Here is a 22,753-nt window from a genome sequence, read left to right as displayed (position 1 = left end):
CTTTATTTGTCAATTGCCCAACTGTAATTTGTTCACCCAACATGCTATTTATCTTATGGGAGAGACAGCGCTAGTGAACTGTGGACCCCGGTCCTATTCTTTTACATTGAATACAATTTGCTGCAATACTTGTTCTTTACTGTTCTTCGCAAACAATCATCTTCCACACAATACGGTTAATCCTTTGTTCACAGCAAGCCGGTGAGATTGACAACCTCACTGTTACGTTGGGGCAAAGTACTTTGGTTGTGTTGTGCAGGTTCCACGTTGGCGCCGGAATCCCTGGTGTTGCGCCGCATTACATTCCGCCACCATCAACCTTCAACGTGCTTCTTGGGTCCTCCTGGTTCGATAAACCTTGGTTTCTTTCTGAGGGAAAACTTGCTACTGTCTGCATCACACCTTCCTCTTGGGATTCCCAACGGACGTGTGTTAACTGCACGCATCACCGACCCCGGATTTCGGATACTAATTGAGTCATTTGGTACCCCTAAAATCCGAGATGGGCATATTTGTCGAGAGGCCGTACTCGTTTAGATAGTTATAATTTGTTGTACTTGATGAAATATGTAAATTGAATCTATTTGGACCTTACATTTGCTCTTTTCAGTCAAGAAAAATTAGAGCTTAGTTTCGACCCCCCTCAGTTTAATTCCTGGATCCGCCACTGCATGTGGGCGTGTGTGTCATATATTTGACATCACACAGGGTTTTTTCATTGTTGACACAACTCACAGTTTTATTTTCAAAACCGTTTGTGTAGTCTAACTCATCACACACGGTTTGGGTTTTCAAACGTGTGCTCAATTGCACATGGTCTTTTTAGCCTTATGTGTAGTAGGCATGCATCACCGACCTTTGATAGTGACAGATAGATTTATCGTACGTGAGTATGTCATTTCAGCCGTGTGTAAAAGCATATTTTGTACTAATGATACACTTTTAAAACAGCTGTTTTAGAAGGAGTTAGAACAAAATCAATATAGCCACCAAATCAAGTGAGCTGAAACTGAGTTTTTTTCATATAGCCACCAAATCTAATGGGTATTAGATTCTTCATATCGCAGGGAACTCTCAAAGATCTAGAAGTTCTGCCCGACCTCCCGAGTCGCCTCCCCTGGGCAGCTCCGGAGGATCCGTCCTTGCCCAACCCTAAGAGCCACACCTCTCCTCCTTCTCCTGGCCGTCGTTGCCACCGGCGCTGGCGGTGATGGCGGCGCCTACCCGTCCGGTGCGGCGGTGGGCAGGGGAGGTGGTTTTCTCGGCCGCTGTTCAGGGGAGTTGGTGGGCGGCGGCGGAGGGCCATGGGTCGGAAGCTTCTTCCCACCGGGTTGCCTGGATTGTCATGTTCGGAAGGTCCTACCAGCGAAATTCATTGTGCGATCAATGCCTAAAGATTGCTAGATTTGGTGTTTTCGGACGTGCGCACCCATGTTTTTTATCTGGTCGTTTGGTTTCAGAGGGAGCGCGGCGAAGCTCTGCTGGCCATTAATATTATGGAGCTCGTTTTCTTTCCATGGTGCTGGCGGAGAAGGTCACGAAAGCCGAGATCGGCGGAAGAGCAATGGTGATCGGATCTTCGTGGTGTGGTGGAATTGGGTTGGTGCTTCGTGACTTCAAACAACGACTTGTATGTGTGGGGGGACTGCACATGAGAAGTTCAGAGTTCTATCTCTCAGGGTGAAAATCCAAGGTCTGACCTTAATTGGTTGTGCCTGGCAATATTCTTGTTGAAGGCATTATTTTGAGAGTAAGGACTTTCTTTACGGTGAAAACCTAAGATCTGTGATTGGGAGACGACAACGTTTGTGCACTATTTCCTTCTTGAACGCGCCGCTTTTGGATAAGTCGATCTTCTGGTGTTGTCTTGGTGGTGCTAGTGTTGCTGTTTCAAGTTTTCGATCTCTATAGCGAGACTTTTCTTTTTGTAAATTTTTTTTGGCTGTGTGCATCTTTCATGCCATTACGGCATGATGTTGTTGCAGAGCTTGAATATAATTGGTATCTCCGCGATATTAATATATGCTCTTTATCGAGAAAAAAATGGAACTCTCAAAGAATAAAAATTAAAGGAATGCATGCACAGGTATGCAGGATCCAAGAAAATATACTAGGCGTACAAGGCGTTCAAACTATCTGTAGCAACCCTGAGCTGCCAATGCAGCATAATACCATGGCTTCTCTAGACCTTCCAACACTACAATGTCAGCTTTTTGGAGGTTCTCCGAAACACGCATCAGATACTCGATGAGCTGGCAAACGTCATCGTCGTTTTCAGGATGTTTGATCTCCACAAACTTGAGATTCGAATGTTTGCCAGATATTTCCATTGACATAGCCCTTTCCGCCATGTTTTCAGAGCTCGGCACAAGCTGTAAGTTGGCAACAACAATGAGTGTTGTTATGATTAGTTCCAATTGTAGTAAACTACTACTCACTCCGTCCCAAAATATAAGACGTCTAAGGACTGGTCAAAAGTCAAACTTTACTAACTTTGACCAAATATTTAGAAAAATATATTTACATCTACAATATCGAATGGACATATTAAGAAAATATATTTTATGGTGAATCTATTCATGTTGACTCAGTACTGTAAAAGTTTATATTTTTATGTATAAACTTGATCAAACTTAAAAAAACGTTGACTTTTGACTAATCCTTAGACGCCTTATATTTTGGGACGGAGGGAGTACTACATAGAAGACGATAAAGAGTTGGAGGAAATTAAAAGTCACATGCATGCATGTTTAGATATACCCTACTAGATTGCTAGATGTGTACCTCGCAGTTCTTGAGAGTAAGCTTCTCCAAGTTGGGAGCGTGTTGGAGAAAATACTCCAAGAGCGTTGGCTCGTCATAGGTGAAATCGCATTCATCCAGGATTAGTGTCGTCAGGTTATGAAACTCTGGCAAGTCCCTGTCACCATAGTCTTCCATCACCTGAAAAACATAGATCAAGATGTAAAATAAGCTAGATCCTATCTGAATAATTGATCATATAGCTCTTACGAATTGATATGGAAAAAGAGATGTTTTATCGTCTCGTCTTCACGACAGAAGACACATCTCTTACTACCATGACAATTTAACTTTGAAATGGTGAAATCTATTAGTGTCCCTCTCAACAATCTCCCTTACTACGAAATTTTGTATCACGAGCTGAGCCTAGCTTCTGCAGAGACCACTTTACTGTATGTTTGACAGTAGAATCCTGTGTACTAGAGAAATTGGATATTTTCTTAGATAGCGATAGAAATGGACTGTATTTTATGTAGAAGGCTGAACTGCACATGTGAAGGCTGGAGCATAAGGGTGTGTTTGTTAGTCTGTGCCACTTCAGATTCTCTTTCTCACTTGAGATATCTGACCGCATGCAAGCTTGCCTGAGATTTTGTGATGTGTTTGGTAGCGTGTGTGTGTTGAGAGAAGCTGAACTGATACTTTGTTAGGTTGGCATGTATGGGTAGAGCTTGGCCCAAAAAGTAAGCAATTACAGAGAGGTCCTAACTGTTACACAAAGAATCCTGAATAAAACAAAATAAAAGCAATCGGACCCCTAATCTCTACCACGCCCAGCTCGTTGGCAATCACTTCCTTCAGCCGAGTATAACAACCATGCATATATTTTCAGAAGCTAGTCGTGCGATATAATTAGGATATAATTTTCACGGAGCTCAACTTTGGATATTATTATCACTAGAACATGTTAGTAATTGTTTTCCATCTATGATGATACGTAAAAAAATTCATGATACATATTGTGCTTGAGTGACCAAACTAATTCGGAAAACATATTGTATCGAAAATGGCGCAATTTTTTTAATATTACTTTTCTTCATTTGGAGAATACTACTCGACTTTTAACTTTTCTAAAAATAATACTGAATGGGGCCTGGCTAGCCCGAAAGGGCTTTATCGAGTCGGTGTTTCCCAAAAAACAGGTTTTTTGGAACTCTGATTCGTCGGCAGAGATGGTCGGGCTCGTCTTTTCCAGAAAAGCACCGGTCGGGCAGCTCTTCCCCGAAAGGTAGAGAAATCCTTGTCGGCATGCTAGTTGACAGGCCGGTCGGGCTAGAGGTTTCCGAGGCGGGACGCCGGGGAAGGCTCCCACGATTAGTGTCTCTGCATGTCATAAATCGGCATGACACCCTTCTTCCTTCTTAGTTCTCTTCCCTTTTCTCTCTGCTTTCTCTCATTTCTCTCAGATTTGAGTGATTAGCTATCCCTTTCTTTCCCTCCCACCAAATCTGGTAGGTAGATGAACTAGACAACAATGGAAACTTCAATCTATTGATGAGTTAGTTCGTGTAGGTATATTGGTGGTATTGCGTGGTGGTGGTGCTGTTGTTGCCGCGTGGTGGTGCTAGTTTCGTGAAGCTTGGCCGTGACCGGAGTTGCTTCACTCGTTTCAAGGGTAAACCCTAATCCCTCGCTAATTGCTGAAATAAACAAGGGTAGCCTAGTGTTCGGTTCATTTAGTAGTTTTCTGAATTTTAGTTTGTTAGCGATAGCTGTTTTCCATTAGGTTTTGGGCTCCAAGTTTCTAACAAAATTGCAGTGAGTCTTTAGAGTAGATACGTTCTGCTCGTGGGATGGCACAAGATCTTCGGATCATGGCTTGTGTGTTTCCTAATAGCCCGAATACAAGGATTTAGGAAATACAGAATAGTCGCAAGTTGTGTGCGGCGCAAATCCCTCTCTCTCTCGCATGTTCTCTCTCTAGTTTTGTGTGAGCTCAAGGTGAGGAATAACATTTGGTATCATAGCTAGAAGATGATGGCCATGGGGCAAGGTGCACGACAAGGACGTGGCGGCAGTGGCAGGATCCCCTCTACCTCACCTCTCACATACCACTCCTTCGGCGGAACAATGACGGCGCTCGCCTAGCCGCGGATGGAGTCGGGTACCTCGAGGAGGCGGCGAGATCGTCTTCCAACAACGGGTGGTGACGCTCCCTTCTTCACGGAGTCGGGTTCCGATGATTCAGACGAAGAAGAGAAGGAGAAAGAGGTCACGCTCCCTTTATCATGGAATCACACTATAACTCACTTTGGTTTCACTGGCGATTTGATATCGTCAGCGAATGTCGTGATACTGACAATTCAAAAATCTGTGGACAATCTCGCGTCACAGATAGCCAGGTTAATGGTTTAGCGCGTCCCTCATGGATCCGTGACGGCCAAATCTAAACCCGAAGCTCGCTCGACCCGGTTCGTCGTAAAAACGGACCATGTGGGCATGGGCAGAGCCACCACCGGGTCGAGCGTGGTCATTCGACCCCCTCAGTTTTTGACGAAAAAATACTCCCAGGCCCAGTCAAGCCCAACCGGTATCGACTATCGAGCGACGGACGGAGCGACTGAGCGAGCACACCCCTGCCGCCCCGCACAGCAAGACCTAGCCCTGCCGCCGCCGCCACGCCCAGCTCCGGCGGCTCACCCGCCGCCCCGCCGCTTTTCCCCGCCGGCCCACCGCCGCCTTTCCCCGCCCCGCTCTGGCGGCTCGCTCGCTGCCCCGCCGCCTTTACCCGCTCCGGCGGCTCGCCCGCCACCCCGCCGCTTTTCCCCACCACCTTTCCCCGCTCCGCTCCGGTGGCTCGCCCGATGCCCACCGTGTTTCCCCGGCCCCCCCCCCCAATTTCCCCCCCCCCCGCCCCGCCGCCCCGCCGCGTTACCCCTTCCGCTGCTGGCTTCTTCGATGGACGCCGACGACGATGAGGAATCACGCAAGAGGGCACGCATACAGGTTGATTTCCCTCTTTTCTTGAGTGTTGATACTTGCTTGCATCATTACAAGGTAGAAATTAGGGGTAACTTTTAGTTTCCCTTTTCAATGTTGTAGGTAAATGTTCCTAAATTTTTTGATCTAGCAAATGTGGTTGCCGACCCCGGAATTCGGATACTAATTGAGTCATTTGGTACCCCTAAAATCTTAGATGGGCATATTTGTCGAGAGGCCGTACTCGTTTAGATGGTTATAATTTGTTGTACTTGATGAAATATGTAAATTGAATCTATTTGAACCTCTTTTGTTGAATACATTTGCTCTTTTCAGTCAAGAAAAATTAGAGCTTAGTTTCGACCCCCCTCAGTTTAATTCCTGGATCCGCCACTGCATGTGGGCGTGTGTGTCATATATTTGACATCACACAGGGTTTTTTCATTGTTGACACAACTCACAGTTTTATTTTCAAAACCGGGGTGTAGTCTAACTCATCACACACGGTTTGGGTTTTCAAACGTGTGCTCAATTGCACATGGTCTTTTTAGCCTTATGTGTAGTAGGCATGCATCACCGACCTTTGATAGTGACAGATAGATTTATCGTACGTGAGTATGTCATTTCAGCCGTGTGTAAAAGCATATTTGGTACTAATGATACACTTTTAAAACAGCTGTTGTAGAAGGAATTATAACAAAATCAATATAGCCACCAAATCAAGTGAGCTGAAACTGAGTTTTTTTCATATAGACACCAAATCTAATGGGTATTAGATTCTTCATATCGCAGGGAACTCTCAAAGATCTAGAAGTTCTGCCCGACCTCCCGAGTCGCCTCCCCTGGGCAGCTCCGGAGGATCCGTCCTTGCCCAACCCTAAGAGCCACACCTCTCCACCTTCTCCTGGCCGTCGTTGCCACCGGCGCTGGCGGTGATGGCGGCGCCTACCCGTCCGGTGCGGCGGTGGGCAGGGGAGGTGGTTTTCTCGGCCGCTGTTCAGGGGAGTTGGTGGGCGGTGGCGGAGGGCCATGGGCGGTGCGGCTGGGTGTGGCCGGGGCCTGAGCGCCTCCACCGGATCGGTGACAAGGAAGGGGTGGTGCACCGCTGACGCCCTCTGCGCGGTGGTGCTCTGCGCCGCCTCGATCCGATCTAGGGTTTCAGCCAAGATCTGGACCGGGTGGTGCAGGCAGTGCCGTCCTGGTGTTGGTCCTTGCCACACCGGCCGGGCCGTGTTTGGACTGCCCTCTCCATGTCTTCCGAACTGGTTTGGTAGTTGACCCGCGGAGAGTGGGCTGCTAGTATTGCGAATAATGGTGGTGGTTCTCGGATTCTTATCGCGCCAAGTGAAGATCGGTCGGAAGCTTCTTCCCACCGGGTTGCCTGGATTGTCGTGTTCCGGAAGGTCCTACCAGCGAAATTCATTGTGCGATCAATGCCTAAAGATTGCTAGATTTGGTGTTTTCGAACGTGCGCACCCATGTTTTTTATCTGGTCGTTTGGTTTCAGAGGGAGCGCCCGAAGCTCTGCTGGCCATTAATATTATGGAGCTCGTTTTCTTTCCATGGTGCTGGCGGAGAAGGTCACGAAAGCCGAGATCGGCGGAAGAGCAATGGTGATCGGATCTTCGTGGTGTGGTGGAATTGGGTTGGTGCTTCGTGACTTCAAACAACGACTTGTATGTGTGGGGGCGACTGCACATGAGAAGTTCAGAGTTCTATCTCTCAGGGTGAAAATCCAAGGTCTGACCTTAATTGGTTGTGCCTGGCAATATTCTTGTTGAAGGCATTATTTTGAGAGTAAGGACTTTCTTTACGGTGAAAACCTAAGATCTGTGATTGGGAGACGACAACGTTTGTGCGCTATTTCCTTCTTGAAGGCGCCGCTTTTGGATAAGTCGATCTTCTGGTGTTGTCTTGGTGGTGCTAGTGTTGCTGTTTCAAGTTTTCGATCTCTATAGCGAGACTTTTCTTTTTGTAATTTTTTTTTTGGCTGTGTGCATCTTTCATGCCATTACGGCATGATGTTGTTGCAGAGCTTGAATATAATTGGTATCTCCGTGATATTAATATATGCTCTTTATCGAGAAAAAAATGGAACTCTCAAAGAAAAAAATTTAAAGGAATGCATGCACAGGTACGCAGGATCCAAGAAAATATACTAGGCGTACAAGGCGTTCAAACTATCTGTAGCAACCCTGAGCTGCCAATGCAGCATAATACCATGGCTTCTCTAGACCTTCCAACACTACAATGTCAGCTTTTTGGAGGTTCTCCGAAACACGCATCAGATACTCGATGAGCTGGCAAACGTCATCGTCGTTTTCAGGGTGTTTGATCTCCACAAACTTGAGATTCGAATGTTTGCCAGATATTTCCATTGACATAGCCCTTTCCGCCATGTTTTCAGAGCTCGGCACAAGCTGTAAGTTGGCAACAATAATGAGTGTTGTTATGATTAGTTTCAATTGTAGTAAACTACTACTCACTGCGTTCCAAAATATAAGACGTCTAAGGACTGATCAAAAGTCAAACTTTACTAACTTTGACCAAATATTTAGAAAAATATATTTACATCTACAATATCGAATGGACATATTAAGAAAATATATTTTATGGTGAATCTATTCATGTTGACTCAGTACTGTAAAAGTTTATATTTTTATGTATAAACTTGATCAAACTTAAAAAAACGTTGACTTTTGACTAATCCTTAGACGCCTTATATTTTGGGACGGAGGGAGTACTACATAGAAGACGATAAAGAGTTGGAGGAAATTAAAAGTCACATGCATGCATGTTTAGATATACCCTACTAGATTGCTTGATGTGTACCTCGCAGTTCTTGAGAGTAAGCTTCTCCAAGTTGGGAGCGTGTTGGAGAAAATACTCCAAGAGCGTGGGCTCGTCATAGGTGAAATCGCACTCATCCAGGATTAGTGTCGTCAGGTTATGAAACTCTGGCAAGTCCCTGTCATCATAGTCTTCCATCACCTGAAAAACATAGATCAAGATGTAAAATAAGTTTACCGTGTTTGTGGTTTATGTGCAGGTCTAATCTTGTTGTATGTAAAGAAGGAATCCGCATGTATATAGCTAGGCTGGTGAGAGTGAGACACACACAGACCAGGTCTAGCGGCGGGAAGCTGGATATCTCTAATCTTGTCACATTATGAAGGCTGCAAAGAAGATCGAATTCATTGTAGTAGCAGACTCTCTTCATTTGAACCGTGGCCTCGACGAGAGAAGGCATCTCGAAATTCCACAGGTCAACTTGCCAGCGCAGGAGCATGAGGTGGAGAGAGGCGAGGCCAGGAGCCACAATGCGCGCCAGGCGGAAAGGGCTTTGCTTCATGCTCATGTTGGAAGAGTCGACGACGAGGGTCTTGAGCGTGGGAGACATGACCACCTCGTCGAAGCCGATGAGGCAGTCCCTGAGCTCGAGGTGCACCAGCAGAGGGCACCCGGCGGCGCCGAGGAGGCGCTCGAAGCCGTCGCACAGCATGACACCGGTGAGCCGCAGCGTGGTGAGGCGGCGGAGGACGGTGGTGTCGTCGCTCATGGGGCGCAGCGGCACGTGGGCGCCCGGCGAGCGGTTGTGGATGTCGAGGGCGGCGGGGCTGTAGCGCACGAGGTAGCGTTGGACCCAGCGGTTGCCGTCGGGTTCGGTCGGGCGTCTGTCCCGGTTCTTGGGAGGCTCGATGACACGCATCCGGAGCAAATCGAGACCGAGAGTGCCGTGCTGCTGCACGAGGGTCTCCGCGAAGTTGTTGAACCTGGCCCAGTTCTCGAGTTCATCGCCGCCGGCTGCCTGGAACTCGTTGGGGCTGACGTCGAGGCACGGTGCGGTACGCCAGAGATGGCGCCACCGCCGCGACAGGGTGCTGGTCTGCACGAGCCGCCTGGCGCCCATGGAGGAGAGGGAGAGGATGTAGTGGAGCAGGCAGTCCGGCAGGTTGCTGAGCCTGTCCGGTGTCGCGGCAGAGCCGGCGGCGGCGGCATGGTCCATCACCATGGCAGATTGTGGGTGCGAGTCGATCGATCGGCGACGGCGCTGCATTGTGGATTTGTGGGGGTCGCGACCTCTCGTTCTGTTTATTTTGATTTCTTTGAGAGTTTTTTCGATGTTATTAATCGAGGGAGCCCGTGTCCAAACCGAAGTTGGAACCACTCCAGTTATGATTCAGCCCGTCCGTCGAAAGTGCAGCCCAAACGTCTCATTCAGCCCAAACGTCGAACACCAGCCGCCTCCGTCGCTACCTCCATGAGAAAACACCACAAGCTTCTGCGCCACTGGCTTCTCCGCTACCGAAACACCAGACCCATCAGTCTCACCGCCTCCGCCGCGGCCAACCCATTCCCGGCGACCGCAACCGTCCATTCTGACCTCGATCTCTTGGACGACGGCGAGCTGGCCCCGACCCCGCGCGTCTACCACGGGTTCATCACCGCCTGCGCGCAGTCCAAGAACCTCCAAGATGCCAGGAAGATCCACGCGCACTTGGCCAGCTCGCGGTTCGCGGGCGACGCCTTCCTCGACAACTCGCTCATCCACATGTACTGCAAGTGCGGCAGCGTGGTCGAAGCGCACAAGGTGTTCGACGAAATGCGGAGGAAAGACATGGTTTCCTGGACCTCGCTCATCGCCGGGTACGCGCAGAACGACATGCCGGCGGAGGCCATTAGCCTGCTACCTGGCATGCTCGAGGGACACTTCAGGCCAAACGGGTTCACGTTCGCCAGCCTCCTCAAGGCCGCCGGCGCTTATTCTTCTGACGGCTGCATCGGCGGACAGATCCATGCTCTCGCAGTGAAGTGTGACTGGCATGAGGACGTCTATGTGGGGAGCGCGCTTCTGGACATGTACGCGCGGTGCGGGAGGATGGACATGGCCACTGCGGTGTTCGACAAGCTTGACTCGAAGAACGGGGTTTCCTGGAACGCGTTGATTTCCGGGTTTTCGAGGAAGGGCGACGGAGAAACAGCGTTAAAGGTGTTTGCAGAGATGCAGAGAAACAGGATTGAGGCAACGCATTTTACATACTCCAGCTTGTTCAATGCCATTGCTGGTCTAGGCGCTCTCGAGCAGGGCAAGTGGGTGCATGCACACATGATCAAGTCTGGGCAGAAACTGACCGCGTTTCTCGGAAATACGATTCTTGACATGTATGCAAAATCAGGTAGCATGGTCGACGCGAGAAAGGTGTTTGACCGCGTGGATAATAAAGATCTAGTTACTTGGAACTCGATGCTCACGGCACTGGCGCAATACGGGCTCCGAAAGGAAGCAATCTCCCATTTTGAGGAGATGAGGAAATCAGGCATTTACCTGAACCAGATTTCCTTCCTTTGCATTTTGACCGCCTGTAGCCATGGAGGACTCATGAAGGAGGGCAAGCGCTACTTTGACATGATGGAGGATTATAATTTAGAGCCCGAGATTGACCATTATGTTACGGTTGTTGATCTTCTCAGCCGAGCTGGTCTACTAAACTATGCTCTGGTCTTCATATTTAAAATGCCTATTGAACCAACTGCCGCTGTTTGGGGAGCCCTGCTCGCGGCTTGCAGAACGCATAAGAATGCCAAGGTAGGGCAGTTTGCAGCAGACCATGTCTTTGAACTAAACCCAGATGATAGTGGTCCAGCTGTGTTGCTGTATAACATATATGCCTCCACTGGCCAATGGGATGCTGCTGCTAGGGCGAGGAAGATAATGAAGGCAACTGGTGTGAAAAAGGAGCCTGCATGTAGTTGGATTGAGATAGAGAATTCCGTGCACATGTTTGTGGCAGGCGATGATGCCCATCCACGAGCCCAAGAGATATATAAGATGTGGGATGAGATAAGCATGAAGATTAGGAAAGAAGGATATGTTCCTGATATGGACTATGTGCTTCTGCACGTAGACGATCAAGAGAGGGAGGCAAACTTGCAGTACCACAGTGAGAAGATCGCACTCGCGTTTGCACTGATCCAAATGCCTGAAGGGGCAACCATTCGGATCATGAAGAATATTAGGATATGTGGGGATTGCCACTCTGCATTCAAATATATCTCCAAAGTTTATAAAAGGGAGATTGTTGTTAGGGACACTAATAGATTTCACCATTTCAGCAATGGTTCTTGTTCCTGTGGAGATTACTGGTGATTCTGCTAAGATTTAGGGTGCTTATGAATATACGAGGCCATGGGTTGATTCAGTAACAACCAAAAAGACCATGTTTATGCACAGGTCGAACCATGTCTGCTTGATTCTCTCTGTGGACAGAGAAAACAGCATGCTGTAGCCCTCAAGATCATTTTCCATTCATTGCTCCAAAAGATATTTGCTTTTACTTTTGAAGCACAATCACTGAAATATTTCAGGTTGCAAAAACAACATTATTGTCTCTGTGTCCGTTATGGGTTTGTGAGAAAAATAGACCAGCATTTGGAGCTGCAATCTCTGACTGGAAGCACACTTTGGATGGCTTGATTTCAGGTAAAAATTCCCATCAACCTATCTTGCTCATGTGTGCAAACAAACCATAGTTTACTGACTTCCAGAACTAATTGCAACATCGAATGAATTCCAGATAGAAAAATACTTAGTGATAGGCGTAATTCTAGAAGTATAAGGCTGGGTCATTTTGCTACTGATGCACTATGTCACCTCGTACATTTCAGGATATATCAGGTTCAGATCAGAGCTTACCAATGCATTGCCCTTTGGTACTGATGACAGCTTCTGGTCACTTTCTAGTCGGTGCTTTGGATCCGTGCTTTCAAGAGTCCTCCTACACTACTCCACAAATAGAAGGCATTACCCCTTTTGGAATTGTCATAAGCCTATGAGAATATGCATGGTTATTTTACTCGGCTGACAGTCCACCAAAAGAATGCAGTTAACTTCAGAGTCCAGCCTTGACTCTCAGCCTTGTACAGAAATACAGTTCACACTAGTGTGGGTGTTCTTGTTATGTTGGTCATGGGATATAATCATGCAGGTGATACCCGGGATGTTTTACCTTTTCTTCAATCTCTTTCTATCGCTATCTAAGAAATATCCAGTATCTCTTTATGTAGTACGCAGGATTGTACTGTCAAAGATGCTTGGCAGCTAGTTTGTACTCCTAAGGAATGTGGTGGTTTGGGGGTGCTGAATCTGAACTGTGGAATATTGCTTTGTTGGAGAAATTGCTCTGGAAGATGGAAACCCAAAGAAAGTCTGTGGAATGATTTGTTGCAAAACATGTATTTGCATACGAAGGTGCTGTCAGGTGTGAGGTTGAGAGTTGAGACCTGAGAACTCATGTTTTTGGCAGGGGCTAATGAGTGTGAGGGATCTTTTTTATTCTTGCTGTTCAAGAATCGTGGGAAACGGGAAGAAAACTAGGATTGGGGAGGATGGATGGCTTTTTGAACTCATCTTTTGCTGTCAAATTTAAACAGTTATATGCAATTTGCTTAACTGTCACAACGATAGTGGAGTATGTGTTCTCGCTTCAGACGCACGCGACACTGTGTTTCCTGCAAAAAAATATGTGTTTTTCTTTTGTTAGTAACATAGAAAAGCATTTTGACTAAGGGGGGTGGAAAAATAAGATAAGCTCTTTTGTTAGTAACATAGAAACGCATTTTAACATAGAAGATTTGTTTCGAACTGTGATTTTAATTTTGTATACAAACTTGTTTGTCCTGATTTACCCAGATTTTCGGGCAGCTTCAGGCATGTGGTCACACTATTGGGGTTGCTGCAATTCCTTGGTATATTTGGAAGACACATAATGGTGCTTGTTTCTGAAATATTAGGATTGACAGCCCAGTGATGGTGACTAACATAATTCAGTTTTTTTATGTTGAGTTGGTCTGAATTGCAGGAAAAAACGAGAAGACGAGAAGCTTGACTGGGGATCCAAATTGTTCATTAAGCGAAATGTATCGTGCGGGGAATGGGTGGAGGCCGACAACAAGGCGACTGCCTGGATGAGTGGGTTGATGCCCGAGGAAATGTTCCAAGGTATGGAGACTGTAGATGGATGGAAAATGAAAGCAGAGACATTCGTGGAGGTTTCTCCTGTAGTTGAGTAGAGGGCCCTGTATTCACTTTTCGCCGGCCGAAAACTCGGACGAGCTAGCAGAACCAAAACAGGGTTTTAGACAACAATTTGCACAACAATTTCAGATCAAACATAGCACATCAAAAATATATGATGCATAATTCATAGTTTTTAACATCACAACGCGATCATAGGCAATGTTCAAGCCACGGAATTTCCCAAATGTGATCAACCATCAACGAGACCATCGCCAGCGGCGCCACCACTCGCCGGAGACTCACCTTGAGCACTTGCCTCACGAGCTTGACGTGCAGCCTTCTTCCTCGCCATGATGTCCGCCTTCGTCTCGTTCCACCACGCCAGCTGATCCTCGTCCATGCCGTCGGTGCGCATCATCATGATATCCCTCTCCTCGGCCAAGAGCTCCTTCATGGCCTTGGCTTCTTTGAGTGCGATCATCTTCATGTCAAGCTCGGCCTTCAACTTGGCATCTTCCCGCCTTGCTTGCACCTTGGCAAGCTTCACCTCCTTCTTCTCGGTGATGATGAGCTTGGTCTCCAATGTCTTCATCGTCAATGCCTCCTTGGACTTCATGAGTTGATCCAACTTCTCCCGGAAGCTAGCTGCTTCGCCTTCTACCTTGACCCTCTCCTTGGCCTTCTTGTTACCCTCGGGCTTGCCGGCGTTTCTCCCACTCATGTCCTCCGCTTCATCATCCATGGTGAGCAGTGCCTCCTACTTGCACTTTGGCTCGTTGTCCCTCAACTTCCACTTAGGAAGATGTTGAAGAATGGAAAAGCAATGATGAAATTGAAATTCCTTGTTCTTGGAGCCGGCCATGTCCTTGTACCGTGCTTGAGAAACTTGGGCTGCACAACAATAGTATGTGATGTTTCCACATCATCAACACATAATATTGAGAGCAACAAACAAGGAAAACTCACATAGTCCTCCGGCACGCATCCACTAGGGGGGTTGTCGGCCACTTGATCCATGGCAGCACTCCAACGAGAACAAGCTGGTTTGATTATGTTCCATCGGCCTTCAAGGGAGCGGTAGGATCTGTCGGCCATGCTCTTGGTGCGAGGCTTCAGCTGGTGGTACAAATCCTCAATGCGATGCCAATAGCGCTTGCCGCCTTGGTCCACTCCGGTGCACGCATCCATCCCCACCTTGCTCCAAGCACGGACCAAGATGGTGTCTTTGATCTCGCTGTAGTTCGACGTGCGTGGCTTCGGCGTCGACAAAGAACCGGCGGCAGCCGGATCAACCTCAACCACCTCCTCCTCGTCACCCTCATCCTCCTCCTCGTCATCAATATCTTCGACGTTGCACTTCCCATCGAATGCATCGATGCCGGTGTCCAAATTCACCGCGGATTCGTTGAGCATGTCCATGTAGGATGTTGTGGACTCAACATCGAACACCTTGTCAACGTCCATGGTGGGTGGCGGCGGCGCGGGCGGCGCATCGGCCGGAACGGAGGGAGGAGGGGTCGTGGCCTTGGAGGGCGATGGAGGCGCGAGGCCGATGCGGCTGATTGCCTTTGTCCGCACCTTGGCCGGCGTGGCGCCCCTCGGCCCGGCGGCCTTGGTCTTCATCCTGCCCCCCTTCTTGGCAGCCGGCGGGGCTTCGGCCGGCGAAGCTGCGGCCGCCACAGGTGCTTCGAAGAATTGCTTCGGAATCCTCTTCCTCTTCGACGGGATGGTGGCGGAGATCATGGCCAAGACGACGCCGGCGTTCGGCGGACCGCCGACGGGGACATCAACCACCGCGGCCGAAGGAGGTGCACCGCCGGCGGTAGGCGGCTCTTGCGGACGATCCATGGCAGCGGGATCCGGCCGGGAAGGGCGGGGCGGAGGAGATCGGGCGGCGGTGGCGGCGGTTGGCTTCAGCGAAACCCTTCGCGCGCAGTGGAGTGGACGATACCGGTTTGGCCCACTATCCCCGCTCCCACCCTGCACAAGTAGGGGGCGAAGACCCGCCCCGTAATCGAAAACAGCAAAAATCGGAGCGGGGCCATTTTTACGGGGCGTGCTAGACAGCCGGGTAGAGGCGAAACCCGTATTCTGGCGGTTATTATACGGATTTACCCCTTTTAAGGGTCTGTTAGACATGCTCTAACTAGGTTGAGAACGTCGGATGGTGTTAGTTCGTATTGTATCTCCTGTACCAGGTTTTTTGCCTGCAAGTCTGCAGAGCTTCTTATGCTGGCTATTCTGCACTTTCCTTTTTTCTCTTTTTTTTTTTTTTTTTTCTTTTACTGCTTTGAACTCTGTAGCTGCTACCATGCTGGTTCCAGTCGAAATCTGGGGTCTACCCCTTTGCCAAAAAAACAAATACTGTCAAAGATGCCTTAATGAAGTGGTGTCTGTAGAACCAAGATGGTTACGCTCAGATCGTGTTGCATAGCAGTGGTGTGAAGCTAGAAATGGGATCGTGAATGTGTATGCATAACGGGTGTTTTGGACAGCTAGTCCGGGACCCCACACGGCATAGCGGGGTAAGCGGCAATTTTCTTCTCTACTCTCTGGCCGAGTGGTTGATCCATTTACCTAGAACTCCATAGCGTCGATTTATTCGGTCCTAATTGTAGATCGATTTGAGCAGGATGACCACATCGGGCTTCTGCATCACGCAACAACACTTATTGCTATCATTCATGTCTAGATCCTTCTACTGCACAAGAGAGCAGTCAAGCGTGCTGCCTTTCCTCCTTTCACATATTATCCAATGTTACCACAAGATCGGGAGAGGATGGTGAACCTAAACTACATCTACAATTGTAATGATGTAGTGGCAATCCAAATGTTGCGTATGAGAAGAGCCCTTTCTATGCACGTATCAAAATGTTTAGGGAGAGAGGACTGCTAGAAGATAGCATCCATGCCTCTATGGAAGAGCAAATCGTTATGTTTACTCATGTTGTGGGTCATAACAAGAGGTTCAGAGTGATCCATAGCACATTCAAGCGATCTATGGAGAATATTTCTTGCTACTTCCAGCAGATGTTTTTGCAGAGAGCTCAGAGGCGAAATGATCAAGCCACCATAAAAAAAACACCACCCAAGATCAAGGACAACACAATTCATGTTCGTTCAATTCATCATACGCGTCATATGGTGTAACAAACATGACTTTATATTCATTGCTTCACAGGACTGTACTGGGTCTGTCGATGGTACTCATGTGACAACAAGGGTGCTAGAAGCACAGCATTCCTGGGAAGAAAACACTACGCCTGCCAGAATGTCCCTGTCGCTGCGGATTTTGATCTGAGGTTCACATATGTGCTTGCTGGTTCAGAGAGTTCAGCCCATGATGCAAGCATCCTGCCTGATAGCTTGTGGCCTGATGGATAAAAAATTCTCGATGGTAAGTTCTACCTAGGAGATGTTGGATATGCATGCCAACCTAGGGTTCTACCGCCCTTTAGAAAAACAAGGTACCACCTCATGAGTTTAGTGCAAGGATCAGGGTACGGAATGCAAAAGATTTGTTCAATCTTAGACTCTCAAGTCTTAGTCACCATTGAGATGGATTTTGTTTCTTTGAATTATAGGTTTAAACTCCTTAACCAGAAACCCTTCCACACTTAAGACACTCAAGTCAAGACGATTCTTGCTTGTTGCATTATTCAGAACTAAATCTTAGGTTGGGCCGAGTATGAGTACTTCGAAGTACATGGTGTGCCTGATAAAGTTGAGACCGGCCGTGCCGTGGAGGCATGCGACAATGAAGCATGTAACAACAAGAGGCTTGAGTGGGCAAACACAATGTGGGAGGCCAGAGGTCAGACCACACTATGTGAAGAATAAGACGAAGACGAAGAACAAACTACACTTGATCCCCCTTTCGTGAGCTCCCTTTTCAATCCCCTCTGATAAACTACCTCTTTGATTATTGTCGTATTGTAATGCGCACTATGCTTATGAACTGTCATTCGTAGTAGTTAGGGGCTGTGCTTATGAACTGTGGTACTGTTCAGTTGAACTGATGAAATGATGTGTGATGGTGGTGATAGTATGGTAAGATCACCATTTAAGAGAAGAGGTCGTCACAATCTTTGTCTGAATGGTATCACACATACGACGTGGCATCTTCATCGCGATTTGGGTTTGGCTACAAGCAGTGAGTTTTTTTTAGTCCAATCAATACATCACGAGCAACCAAACAGAACGTTGAAATTCAAGATCTTAGAGCCTAGCCCTAAGAGCATCCCCAATCGTTGGGGCTCCCCACGTCCAAATCCGGCGAAATTTTCGTCCGGATTGGATCAATTTTTGGCATGGGAGGCAGTATATTTCCAGTCGTGTGCTCCCCAAGCGGCGTTTCTCGGGGAAAAAGAGGATGGTCCGGGTAGTCCGGACGAAAGAGGAGACACGTGGGCGTGGGCAGTTGGTTTTGCTCCATCCGGAGTCCCCGAGAGATCCCCGGGAAACCGAGGATGGCCCGGGGAGTCCGGACGAAATTAGGCCATTTTCCGGACAAAAATGAGAACCTGGGGGCGCGACTGGGTCGTTTTTCGCCGTCAGAATGTAAAAAACGGCTCGTGGGGGCTTCTCGGGGAGACGAGTGGAGATGCTCTAAAGAGCCTTAAAATTAGCCCAGGCTACGAAGCGCGATAGGAGGAGAGGAGATTCGCGTGTAGATGCCTGCCGGAGTGACGGTGCGGTCCCGGGCGCGCGCGCGGCCATCTCTATCCGTGCGCGCCTCCCTCGGTCGTGGACCATCCGTTGTGGCACCCATGCCATCTCTAGCCAGTCTTCCTGCGGCTGCCGTGAGTCCCCGAATCCTCGCTCGATCGACACTCGACAGGAAACCGAAACCCTCCCATCGATCTCGCCAACGGACCGATCGATCGACGCAAATTACATCAACACATGGAAGGCATGCGCCGGCCGATAGCTAGGATCCTTCTTCACTGGCACAGCGAGTTACCAGCATGGCCGCTTAACGTGCACGTCTCCCTCGGTACGTTCCGCGTGAGCATAAATAGCAAAAGCTCCATCGTCGACCTAGTCTCTGCATCTCCATACTCTTATATGCACCCATCATCCCTTCCCAAGAACACGACGCCATTGCGATCGACGCCGTCCTCTCGTCTCAGGTGCGCCCATGCCATCGCCATGCATATCCATTTGCCGTCCGAAGGATGTGATGCAGATTTGAACGTTCATTCAATCGAGACGCTGCAGGATCGAGCAATGTCGATGACCCGTGCATATATGATTTCTTTCTAATGCAGTGCCCTGCGCATAACATGGATCGGCGCCCGGCGGAGGGCGGCAGGGGGAGGAAGCGCGCGAGGGTGGAGCCGGCGCCGGCGCCGCCAGCGGACTTCCCGTTCGACGAGGCGGCGGCGGCGGCCGACCCCGGGGAGGCGTGGCGCCGCCCGCCGGGGGTGTTCCAGTTCCCGTGGCAGAAGTGCCGCGGCGGGCTCGGCGTCGCCGGCGGCGGCTGGGAGCTGCGCGACGTCTTCTTCCGCTCCCTCGTCGACGGCGGCGCGGCCGCCATCGGCGTGCCCGGCGACCGCCTCGTCTCGCCCGGCAAGCACCAGCAGCGCGCGCTCTTCGACGACCTCGACGCCTGGCTCGCCGCCGCCGCCGACGGCGAGGTCGACCCCGTCTGGCGCTCCGCGATCAGGGGCGGCGCCGCCGGACCCTCCGCGTCGGCGTCGGCGGTGTGAGGATGGCATGCACGGCCGGGGCCAGTCCGTGGCCCCGCGTGGCATTCAGCGCGCGGCGGCGCCTGTCCCATCGGCAGCCTCGTGACGCCGACGTTGGGTGGCACGGGCGGCAGGACCGGGAATGTCGACGATGATCACGATCAATTCCATTCTTTTTGTGTATATATAATGTTGCTTCCAGTAACTATTTATCACTTTTAATCAGACTAGTATTATTTTGAAGTAGTTTTCAGCTCTCTCAGACCTCTAGGTACTGTATTTTTCTTTTGCCAGACTATCCATTCTTACACCTACGTACTTATTTCCTGCATTTGCTTATCATGTTCAGATGACGGAGGTACCACCAAAGGGTATATTGGCAAAAGTTTGCAACCATGTTTCACAATTTCTAACATAAATTTAAGCTGGAAATAGGACATCACTTCGCGAATTGATCCAGACGGCTGGACCAAGTCCCCTCCCTGTATTTGTTTGGGTTCAGCCCATTGGAGATGCCTAACCCTTAAACATACAGGCAGACCGACCTACATGTACATAGGCATATCTTGCAACTAGCATGCTACTCATGGAGACCGATCGATGCATGCGGCCGGCGCGTGCATGTGCAAATAGTCATGAGACCGCTCGGGGCCGAGATGTACGTCCAAAATGTACGGTCAAATATTCAAGTTCTTGCATCATTGTTTAATGTTGTTTTTTGATGAAAAGGCTCTGCCACATGAACCATGCTTGGGTTTGTAGCAACCATCGCTCCCAATAACTTAAGGAGTCGGTAAATGCTTCCTCTCAATCACAATACAATATCGTAAATGCAGCTTGTTTACCCTTCCATGTCTTCATGTACTTCACTTTGTAGTGAAAGCGGGATTTCACAAGAACCTAGACGGATTTAATGTACATCGTTGGAAGTGACGAGGTCTCGTTCAAAAGCTTGTAAGCGATGAAATCAGAGTTGAGTTGTTGGTGGTCTTACTTCACATCCTTGCCATCAAATTTCTTGCCTCGACACATGTGGGTTGATATACAACTAGTTATCTAACAAGTGGGGGCTCTCTTCAAAGGTCTAGCACATATATTTAACCGTGTAGCGCTTCTTTGACGTCTAAGTGAACCACGGTGTACAGGCAATGATGCTTATCGAAGAACTCCTTGATCCATACCTTAAATTCCAACAAGATTTCAAAGTTCAACCCGGGAGAAATCCCATTATTCTTGTCATCCATATCATGGTGGGAGATTGCCCTAGCTCCAAGAACTATACCCTTTCCACCGTCAACCACGGCTTCGTCCGCGAGACTAAGATCACAGAACAATGGTATTCGATGATCCCGACCCAATACTGATACGTCCCAAACGTATCTATAATTTCTTATGTTCCATGCTACTTTTATGATGATACTCACATGTTTTATACACATTATATGTCATTATTATGCATTTTCCGGCACTAACCTATTGACGAGATGCCGAGGAGCCGATTCTTTGTTTTTCTGCTGTTTTTGGTTTCAGAAATCCTAGTAAGGAAATATTCTCGGAATTGGACGAAATCAACGCCCAGGGGCTTATTTTTCCACGAAGCTTCCAGAAGACCGAGGGAGATACGAAGTGGGTCCGCGAGGCGACGACACACTAGGGCGGCGCGGCCCAGGTCCTGGCCGCGCGGCCCTGTTGTGTGGGTCCCTCGTGACGCCCCCTGACCTACCTCTTCGCCTACTTAAAGCCTTCGTCGCGAAAGCCCCAGTACCGAGAGCCACGATACGGAAAACCTTCCAGAGACGCAGCCGCCGCCAATCCCATCTCGGGGGATTCAGGAGATCGTCTCCGGCACCCTGCCGGAGAGGGGAATCATCTCCCGGAGGGCTCTTCATCGCCATGATCGCCTCCGGATCGATGTGTGAGTAGTTCACCCCTGGACTATGGGTCCATAGCAGTAGCTAGATGGTCGTCTTCTCCTCATTGTGCTATCATGTTAGATCTTGTGAGCTGCCTATCATGATCAAGATCATCTATTTGTAATGCTACATGTTGTGTTTGTTGAGATCCGATGAATATTGAATACTATGTCAAGTTGATTATCAATCTATCATATATGTTATTTATGTTCTTGCATGCTCTCCGTTGCTAGTAGAGGCTCTGGCCAAGTTGATACTTGTGACTCCAAGAGGGAGTATTTATGCTCGATAGTGGGTTCATGCCTCCATTGAATCTGGGACAGTGACAGAAAGTTCTAAGGTTGTGGATGTGCTGTTGCTACTAGGGATAAAACATCGATGCTTTGTCTAAGGATATTTGTGTTGATTACATTACACACCATACTTAATGGAATTGTCTGTTGTTTACAACTTAATACCGGAAGGGGTTCGGATGATAACCTGAAAGTGGACTATTTAGTCATAGATGCATGCTGGATAGCGGTCTATGTACTTTGTCGTAATGCCCTGATTAAATCTCATAGTACTCATCATGATATATGTATGTGCATTGTTATGCCTTCTTTATTTGTCAATTGCCCAACTGTAATTTGTTCACCCAACATGTTATTTATCTTATGGGAGAGACACCACTAGTGAACTGTGGACCCCGGTCCTATTCTTTACATCTGAAATACAATCTACTGCAATTGTTCTTTACTGTTCTTCGCAAACAATCATCATCTTCCACACAATACGTTTAATCCTTTGTTTACAGGAAGCCGGTGAGATTGACAACCTCACTGTTACGTTGGGGCAAAGTACTTTGATTGTGTTGTGCAGGTTCCACGTTGGCGCCGGAATCCCTGGTGTTGCGCCGCACTACACTTCACCGCCATCAACCTTCAACGTGCTTCTTGGCTCCTCCTGGTTCGATAAACCTTGGTTTCTTTCTGAGGGAAAACTTGCTACTGTACGCATCACACCTTCCTCTTGGGGTTCCCACCGGACGTGTGTTAACTGCACGCATCAAGCATATTTTCTGGCGCCGTTGCCGGGGAGATCAAGACACGCTGCGAGGGGAGTCTCCACTTCCAATCTCTTTACTTTGTTTTTGTCTTGCTTTATTTTATTTACTACTTTGTTTGCTGCACTAAAACAAAACACAAAAAAATTAGTTGCTAGTTTTACTTTATTTACTGTCTTGTTCTCCATATCAAAAACGCAAAAAAAAAATAGTTACTTGCATTTATTTTATTTACCTTTTGTTTATTTCATCATGTTTCCTCCTAAGTACACTCTAAAAGACATACCGGTAGGACGAGGGTCTATAATTGGAAGAGATAATATAGAAGATTTTTTCACTCATGTTAGTACATCTGAAGATTTTGAAG

General features: G+C 48.3%; 3 protein-coding genes across 3 annotated transcripts; 2 read left to right on the top strand and 1 right to left on the bottom strand.

Annotated features, from left to right (window-relative positions):
- Nucleotides 1-2,132: 2,132 nt before the first annotated feature.
- On the bottom strand, nucleotides 2,133-9,733 carry LOC127304129 (MEIOTIC F-BOX protein MOF-like). The gene is made up of 5 exons (XM_051334835.2): nucleotides 8,846-9,733; nucleotides 8,554-8,712; nucleotides 7,971-8,141; nucleotides 2,785-2,943; nucleotides 2,133-2,372 (listed from the first exon to the last, which is right to left on the bottom strand). Exons 1-5 carry the CDS (start codon nucleotides 9,731-9,733, stop codon nucleotides 2,133-2,135), a joined length of 1,617 nt encoding a protein of 538 aa, XP_051190795.2.
- Nucleotides 9,734-9,896: 163 nt separating this feature from the next.
- On the top strand, nucleotides 9,897-12,739 carry LOC127302015 (pentatricopeptide repeat-containing protein At3g24000, mitochondrial). The gene is made up of 2 exons (XM_051332359.1): nucleotides 9,897-12,202; nucleotides 12,388-12,739. The coding sequence occupies exon 1, from the start codon at nucleotides 9,983-9,985 to the stop codon at nucleotides 11,867-11,869; it is 1,887 nt and encodes a 628-aa protein (XP_051188319.1). The 5' UTR covers nucleotides 9,897-9,982; the 3' UTR covers nucleotides 11,870-12,202; nucleotides 12,388-12,739.
- Nucleotides 12,740-18,364: 5,625 nt separating this feature from the next.
- Nucleotides 18,365-19,755, top strand: LOC127302014 (uncharacterized). Its single transcript, XM_051332358.2, has 2 exons — nucleotides 18,365-18,870; nucleotides 19,009-19,755. The coding sequence occupies exon 2, from the start codon at nucleotides 19,024-19,026 to the stop codon at nucleotides 19,447-19,449; it is 426 nt and encodes a 141-aa protein (XP_051188318.1). The 5' UTR covers nucleotides 18,365-18,870; nucleotides 19,009-19,023; the 3' UTR covers nucleotides 19,450-19,755.
- The last annotated feature ends 2,998 nt before the right edge of the window (nucleotides 19,756-22,753 follow it).

This window comes from Lolium perenne, chromosome 5 (genome assembly GCF_019359855.2).
Source record: "Lolium perenne isolate Kyuss_39 chromosome 5, Kyuss_2.0, whole genome shotgun sequence".
NCBI classification, from domain to species: Eukaryota; Viridiplantae; Streptophyta; class Magnoliopsida; order Poales; family Poaceae; genus Lolium; species Lolium perenne.
This window is presented reverse-complemented; position numbering and strand designations above follow the sequence as displayed.